Source organism: Saccostrea cucullata, unplaced genomic scaffold, assembly GCF_032062105.1.
Source record: "Saccostrea cucullata isolate Sc308-1 unplaced genomic scaffold, CSIRO_AGI_Scuc_v1 ctg11, whole genome shotgun sequence".
NCBI classification, from domain to species: Eukaryota; Metazoa; Mollusca; class Bivalvia; order Ostreida; family Ostreidae; genus Saccostrea; species Saccostrea cuccullata.
Genome location: NW_026933222.1, coordinates 494,864 through 515,100, shown reverse-complemented (window position 1 = coordinate 515,100; position 20,237 = coordinate 494,864). Strand labels below are relative to the sequence as shown.

Here is a 20,237-nt window from a genome sequence, read left to right as displayed (position 1 = left end):
TAAATGCAATACAACAATGATCAATATTTTTTTATTCCTCAACTCATATTCATAAAACTATTTATGCTATATCCTTACACAAGTATCAAATCATATCAATATCAATCTATCTGCTTACACTTTATTTATTGGAAAATAAAGGAGAAAAGAAATATATTTTAAAAATTCACCAGTATTGAAGAATGAGTTATATCCATTTAATCTCTTTATTTCAAGTCCTTTTGGGTCGTTCTTAATTTCCTTTTGGGTCCTTTTGGGTCCTTTTGGGTTCCTTTTGGGTCCTTTTGGGTTCCTTTTGGGTCCTTTTGGGTTCTTTTGGGTCCTTTTGGGTAAATCGACGCACCGGTATGACGCTGACTTATTCCGGTTTGTCGTAAAATATTGTAAATATTATACGCAAAAATATTATGAAATATAAGTTGAGGTATACGTTTTTTAATAGAATTAAACTAAATTTTGATTTATTTTTTTCCTTACATGTATAAAAAAAAATATTTTAACGAACTCTAACAGTAATATAGAAGTCGTAAAAATGTGAAAATCCAATTTTCGGCTGAGTGAAAAATAAAAGTGTGGCCACTAAAACCTGCAGAGAAGAAACATAAATCAAGCAATGTTTACAGAGCTGTGAGAGGAATGATAGCTTTATTTGTTTGATATTGCTTTTGATTAATTCACATTTATTTATTTTTTTGCACCGAAGTCACATAAAGAGTAAAAATGGGGAGAAGGTCAATCAACACCACAAAAAGTGGGAAATTCATGAATCCTACTGACCAAGCCAGTAAGTTTTGATATTTTTATCATACAGTAAGGTTTACAGTAATGAATTACTGCTACATTTGCTTTTTTGCTTTTAAATAAAATAGAATTGGTAAATCAGTAGCAGCTTCATGGGTTAAACTCATTTGGTGTTAGTGCAAGCACAGGGGCATCTTATCCACTCTGTTCTCTACTGCACATATAAAAATACACAAGGGAAGAATCGAAAGTAGAACCCGATTTTTAAAAAGTCAAAAAACAACTTACTTGAGAAAAGTTACACAAATCCTGAAAGGAACTAGCGCAAAGAATGTCCTAGTACTTATCCAGGCTAAAATATTCCAGATATATCCATCGAAATTAGCTTTTATCCAACTAAAACCCCAGCTTTCTGCACAGTGTGAATCTCTTCGCCCAAGAAAAGATAACTCACCCGGATGACAATAGAAAAGTACCCGAAGTATTCCGAGTGCAATTAGATAGAATGTTCTATCGTTAAAATGATATTGTCCTACGGACCCGGTTTAACGATAGAATTCGTTCCGTGTATTTGTAATGTAGCAGAAAGAAACACGGGCGATAGTGCATTTACTAGGAACAATCTAGAGAGTTCCGAATGTAAACATTTGAATGGAGAGAAAAACGTTGAGAAAATTAATTGGTTTTACGTATTTATATGGATTATTTTTTGGGATAAAAGGCATAAGCAATCTCAAGAAGGTTTGTTTTGATTATTTTGGTAGTTATTCCCAGTGCAAATCATTTTATATTCTTCAAAATCGTTTCGGAGCGGATCCACTCCGATTTGCTACGTTGCAAGTATATGGGACGTATTCTAACTGTGGTGAGAGCCTGTACCGAGACACAGTTAGATTATTCTAACTAGAGTGCAATCAGAAGGCCTCGGGTACTTTTCTATCTTGCAAAATTGGTTTCAGAGTAGCATCAATATGTATTTTTGTGAATACCAAATAAACATTGCAATTACATATCAATCAAATATCAGAATTCATTTATTAATTATTATACACAATATAAGATAAACATAATTTTAAAGATTCTTGTCATGATTTATTATAGTGCTCTACTAATTCATTGTAATACATGTAATCAATATCTGCTTTCAGGAAAAGAGGCCAGAAAAAAGGAATTGAAAAAGGCAAGTCCAGAAGTTGTAGAATATATAAATTGGTACAAAGTGATAATGAGCATGGAGACATAAACTTATCTCTAACCCTTTATTTTGAAATAAAAGGAAAACACTGATAGAGAATCAACTTAACTGGGGGTAATTGATATTAGATCCTTAGAAAAGTGTTGACATTTGTTTTATTTTTACTATTGACTGGCAGAGAGAGTTTTATCAAAATATTACTGATTACAATTCTGATTTGTAGATTGAAATTTTGTGATGTGATGAAACATAATCTCTAACTAAAATGTAAACAAAGAAACAAGTTGCATGTGCATCTTGAAGCTACATGATGTATGCAGACAGGGATTTACTACCAAAATTCAGTGTTTTTCCCCTATAGAAAATTCCACCTGAAGATCAAATTTTCCCCTCTTGATGAGAAAAATATTCCCCTTATAATGATAAAAACCTCAAATATTTTTTTCCTTCATAAAAACTGAAAATTTAAAGTAAAATTTTTCATTATATGAGAAATATGGTTTTACTGTGTTACTTTAAGCACTTTAAATGGTCATAAAAATGCTGAAATTCAATTGTCGCGCAAGCAGGGCTTGCCCTGCACTCACTTGAGTGGTTCCCAGACCCCGACTGATTTTCCCAATTTCTCAAGAAAGGGTAGTTTCCCCAAAAACCTAGATTAATCTCTGGCAGAAAAGACAAGATTTTGAGAATATTCTTGTAATTTTTCAGAATAAGAAACAGCGAATGATGGTGCGAACAGCTGTATTAAAAGGAAAAGATCCTCTGAAATTATTGCAAGAAATGGAAGTCATTGATCTTATGGGTAAGATTTTTCAGCTAGTTTCAATTCTATGCTATTCTCTATTTTGGTATCCCAGATTTAAGTTTCTGGAGTAGTTTTCTTTAAGGAAGTCCTGTGCCCTGTGTTTATTTAATTAGCAAATTTGCCTTTCTGATAAATGACAATAGTCTTTGATAACTCATGTTTTCTATAGAAAAGCACTTTCTGTGTTTCTTTTTTTATTTTAATTATAATGAAGTAAAGTGGCATATTATATCAAGTGTAAAACATTTAAGAAAAGTATTTTCAATTTTATAAAAAATGTTTTAAATTGAACTGCCTGTAATTTTGAAAGAAATATTTGTCTTTCAGAATTTAACCCTATTGATGCACCTAAACTTAGCGAAAAAGTCCTCAAAGATAAGAGGAAAAAACTCAAGGAAACTTTTCAAAGGGTTTTAAAACTTTATGTAAGTAATTTTTATATACCCTGTTGTATCACATGTTTTTATTATATGAAGAAAAATGAATTTTGATATCATTATCAGTTAAAATATTTGTGATTTTCTTTCAAGGAAAAAGAAAATCCAGAATTGGCAAAAGATTTACAGAAACAAGAGGTTGAATATGACAGAAAAAGAGAAAAACTTCAAGTATATTATGGTAAGTAAAAGAATGATAAATCAGTCACTTTAACACTTTACTCCTTATTTTGAAAGTATATTTAAAAGATATGTATGCGTTACAAATACAAGAAATTATTTTTATATATATTTTTTTGTAGAGCAAGTAAAGAATGCGGAGAGAGTAAAATTAGACCAGATTCCTTTACCAGCATTGCCACAGCACGACACAAGTGAGTAACTTATAACTTACATATAAGTATACATATACAAACTAAATGTGCTTTGGGCAGACATGTAAGTATATCATGCTTTACCTTCTTCTGCAGCTACATCAATGATACCCTTACCAGGGGATATACCATTACCAATGAGCCAAGATAAACCTCATGGAATACTGAAGAAAACCACATATGAGTGTGTATTATTTCCTAGTTGTAGTCTGACAGTTATTTTTCGAGTGATAAATTTGAAAGAGTTCATAGTTACATTAAAACTAATGTCATTTCTCAATTTACCAGTATAAAATGTAAATTAAAAAAAAATAATAAAAACAATGCCAAGGATTTGACACATTGATAGTCAATATAAAGTAAATCATATAATTTTCATTACAAATGCATTGAACTGATCTTAAGATTGATTTTATTTTGCATTACTTGTAAAGGAAAAGTCTATCAAATTTTGACTTGGAAGCAGCGAGGCGACGCCCACCACCAGGCCCGCCCCCTGGCCCACCTCCTATCTTGAGTGACAGTGAAGATGAAGAAGAATATGACCCTGCTAAAGGTCAGTACTAATCCTTAGCCTTATCATGAAATTCCTCATCAGTGGAAAAGTTTCAACAGCATCTATTGCAAATTTTGTAAAAGCATTCATTTGGATTTTTCTGCAATGTGGTTTACTACCTTGCAGGCATTGAAGAAAATATTGGTACAGTTGATGTAGATGTAGAACATCCACATGACGTTACAGAACATCCCATGGAAACAGATCATTCTTCAGGTGACTGTGAACATAAGTACAGAAAAAAGCTGTAAAGTAATGTTATGAATTTCTCTATTTAATTTGAAAAAGGTGGGACTGGGGGTGCTGTAGTAGTTGATTTTTACATATTAAGAAACATTAGAAACAAATTTTAATTTAACTTTTACTAGCAGGAAGTAAACAGAAGAAGATCCGATTTATAGACGATGACTCGAGAAATCCGGAGGAAGAGGAGAAGGACACCAGACTAAAATACGCTCGACCAAAGGCAGCTGGAGTTACTCCCCTTCAGGCGAAGATGTTAAAGTTAGCAGGCCAGCAGGCTCCAACCAAGGAGAAAAAAGAGGTTAACTTTATTATTTAGAATTGGATGGGACATACGTCAAAAAAAATTTATCCAAGAGTTTAAGATGCTGAAGTTAAAATGATTAAAGAAAGAGTAGTTTGGATTTTAGTTTGGCATATCCATGCAATTTGAGACATGGAAGTTCACATTAAACGTTTATTAAGATAATTTGAAAATTATGAGCAGACTGTTGAACTTGATAACACTGGATGATATTTTGATTTTCAGAGAAGAAGAGATAGTGACAAGTCAGACTCTGATGATGAAAAGACAGAAAAATCACAGGAAGTTACATCACGTTTGACTGAGGGCACCCCAGTAGAGGGGACAGACACACAGCAGGCTGGGAGATTAGTTCCCCCTGGACCCCCACCTGGCGCACCCCCCGGTGTACCCCCCGGTGTACCTCCAGGTGAATATTTGTGCAGATTTTGCTGAGAGAATTCATACTTTGAATATTCATATTTTTAATTTGGAATTTCCAATCTTGACTTAACATAATATCTTTTTTTATTTAAGAAAATTCATCTCAGAAGTAAGAAACAATTAATTCACATGAGATATTTTACGATTCTGGTTTAACAAGAATTGATAGAATTGGAAATGAGATACCAGGGTATTTTAGGATAAGAATGTGAAAGGAGTTTTCAAAAGAATATTACTTACCCAAATGAAATACAGCACCAGTGCTTGAGAGAACTTTTTACAAAAATCAGTGAGACAATTTGTTAACCTTATGCAGGTCCCCCTCCCGGTGTACCCCCAATGATGTTCAGACCTCCACCTTTGAGAAGTGGTCCCCCTGGGGCACCACCTAGAATGTTGCCTCCTGGTCCCCCTCCTGGAAGGCCCCAGGGGCTGCCACCTGGACCCCCGCCAGGTTTACCTCCAAACTTACAGTTGCCAGGGCAAAGAATGCCACCTGCTCCCCCAGGTAAGACATCTAAATGATTTGTGAAACTTAATATGTGATGTAACTATTCAGTCTTTAATGTTTGTTTTCAAGGCAGAAATTACTAACTTGGTGACCTTTGTGATTATGCTTGATTTTGATTTATTTGTTTCACAAACTCATACTTTGTTATTTTGATATTGCATACATGTGATTCTTCCGACGGGAGACAAAATCTCCCGATTTTGCATCCCTCTTCCGCCCCTCCCGATTAACTTTTAAATCTTCCGTGTTTAAAATTCCTCAAATTGAACATTTTTTGCATTAATTTTATCATGTTTCTTAGTATAATTGCTGAAATTGACAAGAAATTGAGATAACAACAGGAGAGGAATAAATTTTCACAGCAGTAGGCTTCGTAGGAATCAACATGAGGTCGTATAATTAGGTTGTAAACATAGTGATATATCAACTGTATAAATGACCATCTATGTTTATTACCGAGTACAGAACATTGTAATTAGTTGCTAACATACCCAATTGCCATCTTTTAATGCTGCAGTGGTCATTAAACAATGTTAAAAGATACAGTTATAATGTAGGCGACATTGTAGCTAAAAATAGATCACACTACAGGGTGTTGCTAAATAATATGTACCTGATTTTAATTTATTGTATTTTTGGAGAGGTTAATTTAATCTATTCATATTCCATTTAATAATAATTTAATGACATAGAATAATTTAGTTACAAAAACCTATGTTTTACTTAACCTACTGTTTAATGTACCAATACCAAATCAAAAAAAAAAAAATTAATTTATCCAATGTTTTAATGATGATATCAGGGACCTAACTACTATATAGGTCCCTGATGATATATTAACTCTGAATTAAATTAAATGAATTGATTTTGTTTTTAATACTGTTTCACTCCATTTAAAAAAAGATTTTATTATACTGTAGATCACTAAATTTTTGCGACACCTTATTTTCGCAAGATAGGCATTGATTCTTTATAAGCGAGACAAAATTTTCACGAATTGTGGTCATCGCTCTATATAATCTTAAGGAATACTATTATACGCAAGAAATAAATTTTCGCGACCACAGTGTCTCGCGTAATTACGCAAAAATAAAGTTCTCGCGAATAAAAAGTGATTTACAGTATATATATTTTTAAATAAGAATTTGTGAAATCAAAATTATTAAATAAAGAAGATGGAGGAGGTATTTTCTAGGGGGTTGGATGGTCTTCTGCGATTTGAAAAAAACATCGATAAAAAATCTCCAGCTTTGAGACCCAAACTCAAGCTGAAAAATTTCAAATCTCCAGTTGAGAGTGTTCAATTCTGTCACATGTATGATATTGCTTTTTTGTGGGAGATGACATCAAAGACTCTCAGGCTTTTTACAATGTGTGCCAAGTTATATTTTCTGAAACACCTATCTGTTTTAGTTACCTTTGATATTTGATAAATCCTTATAGTTTTCGACAGTTTTTGTTGCTATCATTTAACCAATTTAATGAATTATTTCAGGAGTTCCTCCTCCCAGGATAATGCGGCCTCCTTCCGGTCCCCCTGGAGTGTTACCCCCAGGGCTACCCCCACCTCCAGGGGTGGGGCCTAACCCTAATGTCCTCAGTGCTCCTCCAAGCATCATGAAGCCTCCACGAAAGTCAGGGGAGGAAGAAAAGAAGAATATGGCCACCATAGAGGCCAAACCACAGATCAAGAACTTGATGGGTGATGTTACCAGATTCATGCCTACAGCTCTGAAGGTGAAGAGAGAAGGAAAGGATTCCAAGGGCAGAATAAGAACCCACAGTGAGTTTCCTTATGTAAACATTGATACAATAGCTTTCAATACTTTTTACATGCAGATTATGTTTCTTTTGGAGGGTATGTTATATTTGAGCATAATATTGATTGAAGCATCTTTTAAACTATGATGTGCAGATTTTAAACCTGTCATACCTATGCATATTCCTGTACATTTAAAACATCGAATGTGCAGAGTATACTTTCTTGTCGAATCAATATTCAGCTAAGAGATTAAGAAATAATGCTACCAATTATTTGATATCTAGAATGGCATTCAGTTTGTAAAGAGGATATGATTTTTAAGTCAGTTATGACAAGAAACATTAGCCATGAAGAGCAATTTTCTAGCTACATCTCATAAATTACAATGTCATGCAAGTTTTCAAACATAACACATATTAGAATGTATGCATAGGAAAGTGCATCATGTATGAATTATGCTGGTAGGCATATTCTTGCATCATATTTTGATAATGTTGTAATTTTACTTTGTTAGAGACACCACTATTAAATGTATATTAAGTTAACTGGTCATAGATTGTTGATAATTAAATATCTTGTTACAGCCAAAGAGGAGGAGAGGCGGCCATTAAGTATGTCCCAGATGGCAGCACCAGCCGTTACGACAGCACCAACAAAAACGAAGGACGATGCATATGATCAGTTCATGAAGGAAATGTCTGATTTACTGTGATACAACCAAGGTGAACATATAATAATTGGTTCATTAGATGAACATTTTAAAAATCATTTCATTTTCATTTTACTGTCATTAAATGATTTCTCAAGGTTTTATTTCATGACACTTGTTGAAATTTCATTTTCTTTAAGTATCCTAAAATTAAAGTAAGAATGAAATTGTGGAGTTGATTCTTTTTATTATTATTATTTTTTTTTAAGAGAATTAGGCATTATTGTGTTTTGTTGAATTTTCTTTAAGAAGATTCCAGCTTTAAGATAGAGAATCAATTTTACTATTTTTTCCTATATATATGTAGATTTAAAAAAAAAATGATAGCACATAGAATACCTGGACTTAACACCCTACTTTGGATCTTTTTGCGTCTCCTCTACAAGCTGTAAATGAAGTGAATCCAAAATTATGAATCAATCAAAAAATCAATGATTTATATGATAGAAAGAAATCAACAATTTATGAAAATGATTTACAACATTTTTTTTTCTGGACAGATAAGTCCTCCCATCCTTCTTTAAACTTGAATGAAAACCCATATAAAAGTTAGCTGTGTGCTTTCAGCTTTAAAATAAACAACAAATCTGATTTTAACATTGTTATTTATGTAATATGTTGACAGTTTGAAAGATGGTCATTGTCCTCAGAAAGTGAAATAAATTGTAAAAGTGTAGTAAAAGAAGAGTTATGTCTCTTTGATCACTTAGAATTTCAGTACATATAAACATGACAAGGTTTTATGTATGGGATTTTAGAACTTTAATCTTTTATTAAGCGATTCAGAGAAAAACAGTTGGAATATACTGCTCTTAAAAGAAAACATCAAAGCATGAAAATTTATGGAGTTTTGTGTGCTGTATATTTATAATGCAACTAATATGCAGCATGGATTCTTTTCATGAATTTATTGTGCCAGAAAAGTTTGATGATATCAATATGTATGAAATAGTTCAATCTCAATTTGAAAGATGTATGAATATATACAATATTGTTAGTATATCACTACTTCATGAATATGCATGAACATGTATTTCTTTTTAGAAGTGCATTGCTCATTAGATTAAACCACATAAAAAAATAAACTTGCACATACATGTACATGTATGTACACTGTGCAACATATCCAGTTTATACTGGTAAATGTTATATTAATTCTAGAATTTAAAAATGGTCCCTAATTTAAATCGGTATTGATTTCTAATGTAAGTTTAAACCTATTGAATGCTTTTCAATTTAAAAAGTTAAAAAAGATTACAAATAGAGATATGCAGATAAATGTTCCTCATAACATAAAGAGTATATAAATTGATATAAATTTGTGTTTTGCATGTAATTTCTAAGATTTCATTTCTTAAATATTTTAAAAGCATTGTTATTTACATGCATAACTGAAGTTTTCAATGATGCATTTACATGTAAATTATGCATTAAATAAAAATTATGAAAAAAAATTTGATTTGAAGGAAGCTGTGCTTGATGTACCATATTGGGCAACCAGTGAAAATAGGAAATTTCAGATGTGGTATATATGTGTATGATAAGTTATTCAACAAGATTTGTTTTTAAACAAAATTCTGTATATATTAAAAGCTCAAAAGTAATGAATTACCATTAAACTTTGGAAATAGATATGTGTTATTTCATAACTGTATTCTTTCCTTACCAATATACCAAATTAATGTATAGAATTACAGATTTCAAAAATCTAAAGCACAAGTTAGCATGGATATGCTTTGCTAATTTTAAAGATACATTGTAGTTATTTTGATTTTCTTGCTATCTCACTTTTTTCTTGGAATCAGTGGCCTTTTTGTGGCATTAAATTCCTTGATGATTTAGCTGTATTGACAGTTACATTGGCAATACTCATACCTCAGTATTTACTTAGTCTGACGCTCTTCTTTGTGGTGTATTACGTCAGACAATCTCAGTGCAAACTAAACACTTATATTTGAGAAACCTAATTTACTTCATGGACATTCCACATTGCATTACAGTTGTGTGCAGATTTTTTTTAAAGGGGGGGGGGGATAAAATTTTACTGATAGGGTAGTGATTCCTATTTTCCCCACTCCCTTGAAATGCAGTTTGTCCCAGTCAAGATTTACATGTATTTCCTTTAAACATGTTTTCTTCACTTTATTTTTGTTTTATCTTTGAGGGCTTCTTGTATGTGTTCATGATAACAGGTGATAAATCATATAGATTGCAGTTATAATTTATAGATATAATTAATGTTGATGATGTGTATAGATACTTGCTGAATCCCTTTCTCTCCTTGCTTTTCTTTTCATTCATTTTTTTCTGTACATGCAATATTGAAATGCCATATGTTGGCATTTATGAATTAAGAAGATAGACAAACACATAACAAAATCACACACTGTGCACATTATGATTTTTAATATTTAACAAAAAGGAGGAATGCTACACGCACCACCCACAATTCTATTCATTCACTTGTGCACTTTAAGATTCTAGAAATGAATCCCATCATGATAAATGTCAGAATTCTATTGAATTTTATGATGTAACAGCGACTTTAAGTTCATTGTGGTCTTGTAGTGTTTAAACAAGCTTCATTGTACGAGAGCTTTTCACACAGTAGGTAAAAGTCCCAGATAACAACAAGAGGACCTGTCATTTTAATATTACTTTAAATACCATCTATGTACATCTCACTTTGGTCTTAGATTGGAAATCATGTGCTCTCATGTTTGCCCCCAGTCTGAGATTTAAATGGGTACTGGTTTTCTATAAGTTGATATTGACGTATGAAGGGGTTAATGGATAATATTATTCCACCCAAACTATTTACAGTTTAAAGGCTTGAGTATGGTATTTATTGGAGGTTTTGAGGTTGAACCTTGTAATACATAAATTTAATCTGTAAATCCTTTCTGTTAACATTTGTCTCTACCTGTAAATTCTATGAGTAGAAATTTCTTTTCCCGTTTTACAATTTGATTATTTCTTTGTTGAGCTATAAGGCTGGGGTCATCATTTCCTATGATGGGTATCTGTGAAATGTCCCCTGTATGTATTGAGCAGACTTGGTTTATTTGCTGAGTTTTCTATAAGAGTACATTGAGGTTTATCTTCTAGGAGTCTCTTCTTCTGAATTATGAAGAGGGAAGCAAACAGTACCCCCTTAGCTCAATATCAAACCCATTAAAAACAAAGTAAACAATGTGAAGTGTCCTGTTCATTGTCTCTTAATCAGTCACCAGATAGAGGACTGATAATGCTTAGCCTATTAGAATACTCTTGAAAAACTTCAAAATTTTTATGATAAGGTAGCTCCTTTTCTGTTTAAGCTTTGTTTAATTCCCTTTTGAATGTTTGTCCATTAAAAACTTTGCATAAAAATGGAAACCCTGGTCAGGGTCAAGGCATCTTGTGTTAGGGTGGCGTGATCTTATTGTGACAATGCATACTAAATTCTTTTAAAATTGTGTTTTGCTATAATTCCACCATCTTGTGCACCATATCATGGTACAATGTACATCTATTTTGCATTTCATATTTTATAATTATTATAATTTATTAAATTGACATTCTAGGGACACGTAACAGCTGTGGCTGTATTATACTCAGGTGACCATGAAGGCTCTTGTGGAAAATGAAACATTGATATTTATTATGTCCTTTTCAATGAAGGGAAAGTGTATTGATTGGATGCTGTCTGTCGATCGGTAGGTGTGTCTGTCTGTTGGACCACCAAAAGTCTCCACTGATTTTCTTTGCAAAGGTTGCACTTACTCAAATGAGATTTATCAATTAAGAATATCTCAGTCAAGTTCTAATTTGGGTTTGACCAAGCAATTTTTGACAGAGTTATGCCCCTTGGACTTCCAAAATTCCAATTTTTTGCAGTTCTCATTTTATTTTCTTGGCAGACAGGTTGCACATACTGAAATTTGGTATTTATGTTAAAAAAAAAGGGGGGGGGGGTCACAAACATCTCTTGTTATAATAAAATCATTCGTCTGATTTAGTATTTGTGGGCATTGTAGGCCATATAACTCTTCAATTTTTAGCTCTACTGGTCAGAGACCAGAAGAGCTTATGCGATAGTAATGCGTCCAGCGTCCGTCCGTCTGTCTAGCTGTCTGTCTGTCTAGCTGTCTGTCTGTCCGTCTGTCTGTAAACAATTTTTCAAAACGCTTCTCCTCCTACAATTTTAGTCTGATTTCAATATAACTTGGCACACAAGTAGACTACACTAAGATACATAGAATAGTGCATCGGTTTTTGATTTCGATGAACGGTGTTGCCATGGTTACTAAAAATAGAATTTTCTGTGAAATTCCTTAAAAACGCTACTCCTTCTACAGTTTTGGTCTGATTTCAATATACCTTGGCACACAAGTAGACTACACTAAGATACATAGAATAGTGCATCGGTTTTTGATTTCGATGAACGGTGTTGCCATGGTTACTAAAAATGGAATTTTCTGTGAAATTCCTTTCAAACTCTACTCCTTCTACAGTTTTAGTTTGATTTCAAACTAAGTTGGCAAACAAGTAGACTACATAAAGATACATAAAATAGTGCAATGGTTTTTGATAAATACAAACCAGTAGAGCTACAGTCTCGACAGAGACTTCTGGTTTTAAAATGGCATTCTTGTTTGAATCATTGCTGCATACATATTTTAAGAATTGTCTATAAGTTGTTTGTGCCACAACCAGTAAATTTTATTCTAGCACCCAATATGACAAGACATTTTGAATGAACCTGAATCATAAATATCTCCCTTGTTTTCCCATATTTGATTTGATTTGATTTGAACATATTTTATTATGTAAAATACATAACCTGAATCATAAATATCCCCCTTGTTTTCCCATATTACTCCTGATATCAAATTTATTATTACATGTTTGTAAGACACATTCATTCATTTGAAGGAAATCACATTTAAATATTTGTAAATCTGATTATGTATGTACTGATTAAGGTGAATCATCATTTGTCTCCATTTAATCCCCATAATCTGAACAGTCCTATACACAGCTTAAAAATGGTTACATTTAGTTCAATTCATTATAATACTATAGTCAAATTTATTCAAATTACTTACCTTTGACCTTGAGGCATCTTGTTGAATTTTTTTTCAATTAAGGAATTTTTGAAATTTACATATGTACTAGTATATTGTTTTTCACAATTTTTGACAAATAACATCAACCAAACTCAAAAGTCTATGTATAAACAGTTGGAATTTATTAATTACTATAAGAATATCATGGACCCTTTTTCAAAACTTAAATTGCAAGAGAAATTTTTGTAAAAGATTTTTTTTGGTATATTTTAGTCTATACCATACCTATATTGATAAATATAGATTTTATGTGAAGTAAATATATATTGATCACTATTATTCCTGACATTGATTTTTACAGAATGTTTTAAAAAATCAAAGAAAGATTGTTTTAATGAGATATATTTTATAAAGAAATGATTGATAGATTCATATCGCACTAATTGACACTGAACTTTATCGACAACCCTGTGGTTTGCTTTCTGGAGGGGAAAATGTTGAGATAAGAGAAATATCCATTTATTGATTGTCATTGTTTGATCACCCATTGTAACTAACTTCATGATCTCTTTTTAGGTCAAGAACAAGTTCCCTCCCTTGGCGGTGTTGGTAGTTTCGTCCAAACAGTAGTTATGGCTGATTCATTATGTCTGGAAGTTTGAATTTGTTAGTAATGGAGGACTTAACCCCAGAGACTACACCTAGAGGGATAAACCCAGCTCTCTAAAATGCCATATTTCATTCGTCATATTTACTTTGGAACACATTTTACAAAATAAGGAAGTTCTGTAACTTTTAATACGAGTAATAACAATACCACTACTTGTGGGATACTGTGAACTTTCATCAATACACTTATACATTCTCATTTTTTAAGATTTGAAGATCATGTGTAAATTTAATGAGATTTGTGTCATGTCATATAAGGTTTTAAATCTTTGATTAAAAGAGTGTATCGGTTTTCCTGGCTTTATCTTTGAAAAAAATCAATTGTAATATCAGGGTATAGCATTCATGGAATTTTACAGAACTGATACTTGATTTTTTTTACCCCTGAAAGCTGCCACAATTTGGTAGGAAGTATGGATTTTTCCTTTAAAAAGATCTTAATTTAATAGCAAGAAAAAGGTCTGATCAAGTCTAATGTATTGAATTTGTAATTTAAAGGAAAGTTTGCAAACAAAATCTCAAGACCTATATAGAACATCACCGTTTTGCAGATCAAGGGTTTTAAAGGTGTCATTTTCAAAACAAATTTAGGCAATTCAAATATTTAAATGGTTGGAATAGGACATTAAATATCTCTATTCTTAGTCAAGTCCAGTGCTTTTGATAAAAAAAAATTTGCAGGTTAGGGGTAGCGAAAACAAATATGAATTTCCTTCCAATATTTAATACTATACCAACAGAGTAACACATAATATGTATCCAATAAGCTTAACCTCTCAGAGGATTGACCTAGATCGCACTGTTTAACATATTTGTAGTAGTCCGTTGATTTTAATGATTAGCTCGCTCTTCTAAAGCATACACAATTTTAAACTTTAACATTGTTTACTTTGTTGAGACACAACATTGAAAACTATTTTTATCTTTGTGTTGATTAACCAATACAGAGGCATTAGACGGGTTTTAATCCCAAGCAGAAATTAATTACCTAATACACACATGTATGTTCTACATCTTTTGGTATTACAGTATGGAGTACTTGAAATTCATTGAAAATGTGTATTGATTTGAAAGCTAAGCCTTATACACAGTCAGTACTATGTGTACCACTAGCTTGACAAAATGTTACATGGTATAGAGGTTGTTGGTCGCTCTAAAGCTAATGTCTTCAACATTCTTTAGGAGAATTTTCTTTATCAGAATAAGAATTACACCTGACTGCTTTTCTCTTTGCCCTTACTTTTCAGTTCAGATTTTAATTAAGATAGGAAAGGATAGTTAAATGCATGAATTACTTAATCGTCTTTCTATACAATGGAACATTGTGCTTCATTGGTTTTTTCTTATGTAAGAAATGAAATGCATAAACAGTACACATGAAATTAAAGATATCTTAAACGTGTACAAACAGAATCGCAGATTCATTAAATAATAATTAGTCTCGTGGATCTACGCCACAAAAAATCACACAACTGTGACGTTCTAATAGTAAGAGTGTAACAGCTTTAATTATGAAGTGAAAAGACGTAGGCAGATTTTGATCAAAAGAATAGGATTGTGTGAGGCGATTAATAATTAAATGTTCTTGGTTCTTAACGGTACAGGTGAAATGGATATAGGAAGAGTTCTTTAAAATCATGTTCACAGTTTACGATTGTTAAATATTATTACCCTGTCTGGAAATTTGAAAATGTTCAGATATATATTTTGAAAGCTGCAATCTAGTCTTTAATGATACTGAGGAACAAGTTTGCTAATATCATCCTCTTTGATCCAGCAATTTTATTTGGTTGCATTTATCAGTTAGGGAAAAAATACTGGTACTTAAAAGGCGATCCTTGGAATTGAAACTACTTATTGCCGACAAACATGATATAGTGTAGCCATTGGCATTATTTTTGCAGGCAATTTGTAATTAATACATGTACTTTATTATTTCAGCAAAATTCTATAAAATTATATTACTAAATGTCACATAATCATTTTAAGTCTTGAAGGTAAAATGTGTTTTCATCTTTGTTAGCTTCTGATCTGTTCTACTCGTCATAAATGTTTTTTTTTTCTTCAGAAAAATCTGCATGTTGATATTTTACAAAAATTTGTTGCGTACATGTGGAAATTTCTAAACATTCCTGAGCTGAATATTGAATGAAAAAGATTTTTCTGGAGGTTTATTTTATTCAGTCCCAAAGATTGAGAATGATTATAAAGACAATTCATGACCTTTTCATTCAGATAACTTTATCTTAATTGTTTTATCATTGCTTGACAAGGTTGAAAACCAATGTTTTTGGAGTACGTTGTAGAGAAAAGTCATTAACCTGTTCAATAAATTCCATCCTAATAATAATTGATTTTCCATAAGTGTCAAATGGGGACTTTTATTTGAGTTTCAATCAATATTCAACGATATGCTGCTTCAGCACAATAAAAATTCTGAAGTTTTTTAAAAGCTATTCATGTTATATACGTCAGCAATGTCTGCTGGGGTATACTATAAGGTTTTACAATCATTCAATAGACATTAAAAAGCCCATTGTAACTAGAGCATGTTCGAACCAGCTGACCAACTGCATTGTGTTACATTACGGGGTTAGAGCTGTTCATTCAATACCACTGTAATGCAGATCCATTCATCTCGTGTTAAATTCCAATATTTTTCTAATCTTTCACCTCCCCAAAAAGGAAATTTATTTGAATCAGATACTTGTGTAATATTACATTAGTTCAGCCATTCTTCAAATGACAGGAAATTCTGATTTGCATAATTGATAATTTGTCAGATTCCCTTTAATGATTTTTCTTTCCTCTTTCATTAGCTATTTCATTCATTTTCATTGATTTTCCTTTGAGAGAGAGATTTCACAATTTTTCCGACTGGGATCAAATACCTGGAATCAATGCAATGTATATTTTTATTAAAAAATTGAAGCAAAACCATGTTCATCTTTGTAAATATTTTTCTTTATTTCTTTGTCTTTAAAGTTTTTTTCTTCAAAAAATACATATATAGAATGAATTTTCTGACATTCTGGGCACACAGTGAGCCAGTAATACTGAAGGGTGTCAAATGTCCACTACCCTCAACCCACTTTCACAGTACTACAGGAATACTGAAAATCAGTACATGTACTTGGTTATACCTGTGAGAGTAGGTCGAGTTTTTTGAAGGAAGAAATAAAATTCTGCAACTATCCAACACTGAAAATATCACAGACAATACACACTTATCAAAAGTGGACTGGAAATATACACTAACAATAAATAATTTTTTACAATAAATTGTTAACAAAGAAGTCTAACAAATGCACCCGTTTCTGATCATTCAGATAAAAATGGACGGATTCAATAAATAATACTTGGTTTGCTGTCGTCTTGTTGTTGAAGAAATATACAACTCTTTTTCTCCAAACAAGTTTTTCTACTGCAATATTGGTCACCAATGAAGACAACTTTTACAGAAAAGCGAAAGAAAAATTGCCCTTTGGTTTAACATTGAAATGGATACTTTATAGTGCTGCTTTATATTTATGGCAACTCTGGTTTTAAAGTTGGAAGTTGCATATTTCAGGAAAAAATACAAAAATGTGTATGTACACCACATCTAGGGGAAAAATGATTAGCAAAAATATTCTCTCCATCAAGACTTGCCACTCGCACTTCAAACAGTTAGGTATATATCTACTGTTTCTATATCATGATTCATAAAATATGGCCCGAGAAAATCGTGGAATAAACTCCATTCACTTTACAATGAAGTTATGGACTTTGTTCCAATTTTCTCAATAAATAGATGATTAGAAAAATGAAAAGGCAAATCCTATACACTGACCAGTTAAAACATGATTTAAAAAATACCCAAAGGTTAATGTAAAATAATAGAATAATTTACAATAATTCGCATTGGGGATGACAGGATGTGGAACTTCTGTTTTAAATTTTTGGACTAGGAATATTTTCGAGGTCAAACAAATTGTCTACATCAAAGGCATCCCCGATATCATCGAAGCCATTCATGGCCCAGGGATGCTCATTGTCTGTGTGATCCTCTGGGGCGGGGGAGGGGGCAATGGGGGTATGTAGTCCACTTTTCTCTTCACTTTCAGGCTCTGTCTTAAAACTTCCAGACAGATTTAAACTCTGTTCCCACCACTGGGGGACACCTATATGCTGTCCATTTATGGTTAAATCTAAAGGATCATTTGTAACAAAGTCCAGGGGGGTTGTATCGTTTGAGAGCTCCGTTTGAGAGAACAGATCCTCTATTGTGAAATCGTCTGAATTGCACTCTGAAGATGGCGGACTCATGGCTACCATAGGAGATGAATCACAGCTGTCATTGGAATCTAATAAATCTTCTGTTTTCACTCTAACCCCTCCTATTTCTATATCCTGATTTAAGATGGAGGTCCAGTTAAAATCACCTTTTAGATGATCTTGATCTTCATGGTTTCCAAAGTGAACAAGTCCCTCTTTACTCTTTACTTTAGAACAACTGGAGTATTCGTCCTCCTCTTCACGTTTGATCTTCTTTGTGGGAGGTAGACAAGGTGTGTCTCGGCTGTTTCTCCTCTTTTTAAATATTCCGTTTTCTATCATGTCATTATACTCGGGATTGATTCTCCAGAATCCTCCTTTCCCGGGTTCATCCTTTCGGCGGGGAACTTTCTGGAAACACTTGTTGAGTGACAGGTTGTGACGAATGGAATTCTGAAGACATAAATCGAATAATGGAATACAATATAGTTTGCCTGCAAAACTCTATTACCGTTACAAGTGGCTGTTCATTTGATAAAGTCCTGCATAAAGTGTTTTATCGTATTGCTTATCTTATTTTATGGAATGCTACTTGAGATTGATAGACATTTTGAATGATATCTTTCCCCTTCAAGTTAAGAGATATGGACTAAATACCAACCTGCCAGCTTGGGTCAGCTAGTCTGTAGTACATAAAGTTGTCAGTAATCCAGTTGTAAATCGCTGACAAGGTTATTTTACTTTTCTTGGTTTCCTTCATAGCCATACAGATGAGGGTAGCGTAACTGTATGGAGGTTTCACGTAGGGATTGGTTTTATAGTCAATAGAATCTCCCCCTAAACTTGACGGAGGGGCGGGATCCCCGAGGTGAAACTTGGGTTCAATTTTACACTGAGGTGGAGCACAAGACACATTGAGAACATGGTTAGGATTCACTTTCATATTCTTGTTGTTATTGTCCATGTTGAAATAATTGTTGCATGGCCCGGGACTGGGGGGAGGGGTGGGGGAGGTAATCTTCATGATGTTGAGATTCTGCAGCCAGTTGAGACTGGTGAGACTGTCATCCAGGTTGATACCGCCATTGCTGCAGGTATCCAGGGGGTACTTGTTCATCCAGTTCTGCCGAAATCTGGCTGCAAGGTGATCACGTGTGAGAATTGGCATCTTTTTGGCCCCCTGACCCTGGTGACGGTTCACCGCGTAAGCCTGTGGGTACTTCGTTTTGGCGGTTTAAGTTTGACCAACTAAGATGAATTGAACCTGCAAGAAAAATCCAGAAACATGAAATAAAATTTATTGCAAAATTGTACATTTCATTCATGGAAAGGATTTTATTAACTTCAACCAAAGGTCAAAATAATTTTTTTTACTTTCTAAAATTAATGCAAGTATTGCAAATTAATTAATACATTTTTTAAAAATAAAATTCAATTTTCAATACATTACCTTTTTAAATATTTTCCACTTAATGTCAATTTTAAAAAGCTTTAAGTTCTTTCCTCGGTAATAAAGTGTATGTTCTTGAACTTAGCAATTGAAAATATTAGCTAAATTCAAGTTCAGACTACTGTTTATTAAGTTACATTTATATATATGTGGCACATATAAGCATAGACTTGCTTTTAAAAGGGCGTCAAGAGAACTCATTTGCATATGAATAAAGCCATCATGAATTCACAGCCGGTCACTTTACAGTTACACGTGTAATCATATGAAGAGGTATGCATGCCATGATTAAATAATTAATGCCAAACAATAATTAAATTTTAATTAAGAGACGAAAATTTACCTTGATCTCCTAACAAGTGTTAACCGTCCAACAGGATAATTATCTGTTTTCCCGCGAACCGGCAGTTAGTGAGATATGCCCAAGCTTGTCAATCCTTTGCACACTTTTAATAAAAGTGAACATTAAAAAACTATTTCGAGCAATTAATGCATATTTTGAGAGATTTCAAAGGCTCGAAAGATTTTTATGAAATGAAAGTATGAAACATGTGCATTTACAGATGAATATATTAGTTTGGCTGAACGACTAGGCAACAGCATACACAGACATAAATATTTTGGCTTATAACGATTGGTCTGAATGTTATTGTGTATTCCGTCTATGGTTGCGAGTGTAAACATGTATCAGCAAACGTAGAAGTAACGGCGTTTTTGATTGGTCAAATACACTTATTAGCATATATT

General features: G+C 32.8%; 2 protein-coding genes across 3 annotated transcripts; one reads left to right on the top strand and one right to left on the bottom strand.

Annotated features, from left to right (window-relative positions):
* Positions 1 to 531: 531 nt before the first annotated feature.
* Positions 532 to 14,076, top strand: LOC134237723 (WW domain-binding protein 11-like). Of its 2 annotated transcripts, none has more exons than XM_062719870.1 (15): positions 532 to 784; positions 1,890 to 1,921; positions 2,648 to 2,741; positions 3,072 to 3,169; positions 3,275 to 3,362; positions 3,484 to 3,555; positions 3,652 to 3,739; positions 3,990 to 4,111; positions 4,238 to 4,327; positions 4,483 to 4,655; positions 4,884 to 5,067; positions 5,398 to 5,589; positions 7,088 to 7,375; positions 7,939 to 8,076; positions 13,691 to 14,076. In XM_062719870.1, the coding sequence occupies exons 1-14, from the start codon at positions 721 to 723 to the stop codon at positions 8,064 to 8,066; spliced, it is 1,713 nt and encodes a 570-aa protein (XP_062575854.1). In that variant the 5' UTR covers positions 532 to 720; the 3' UTR covers positions 8,067 to 8,076; positions 13,691 to 14,076. The 2 variants fall into 2 exon arrangements, with proteins under 2 accessions (XP_062575854.1, XP_062575853.1); XM_062719869.1 differs by having other exon boundaries at positions 4,480 to 4,655.
* A 2,649-nt stretch (positions 14,077 to 16,725) lies between these two features.
* Positions 16,726 to 20,121, bottom strand: LOC134237722 (forkhead box protein J1-B-like). Its single transcript, XM_062719868.1, has 3 exons — positions 19,834 to 20,121; positions 18,702 to 19,304; positions 16,726 to 18,493 (listed from the first exon to the last, which is right to left on the bottom strand). The coding sequence occupies exons 2-3, from the start codon at positions 19,206 to 19,208 to the stop codon at positions 17,717 to 17,719; spliced, it is 1,284 nt and encodes a 427-aa protein (XP_062575852.1). The 5' UTR covers positions 19,209 to 19,304; positions 19,834 to 20,121; the 3' UTR covers positions 16,726 to 17,716.
* Between the last annotated feature and the right edge of the window lie 116 nt (positions 20,122 to 20,237).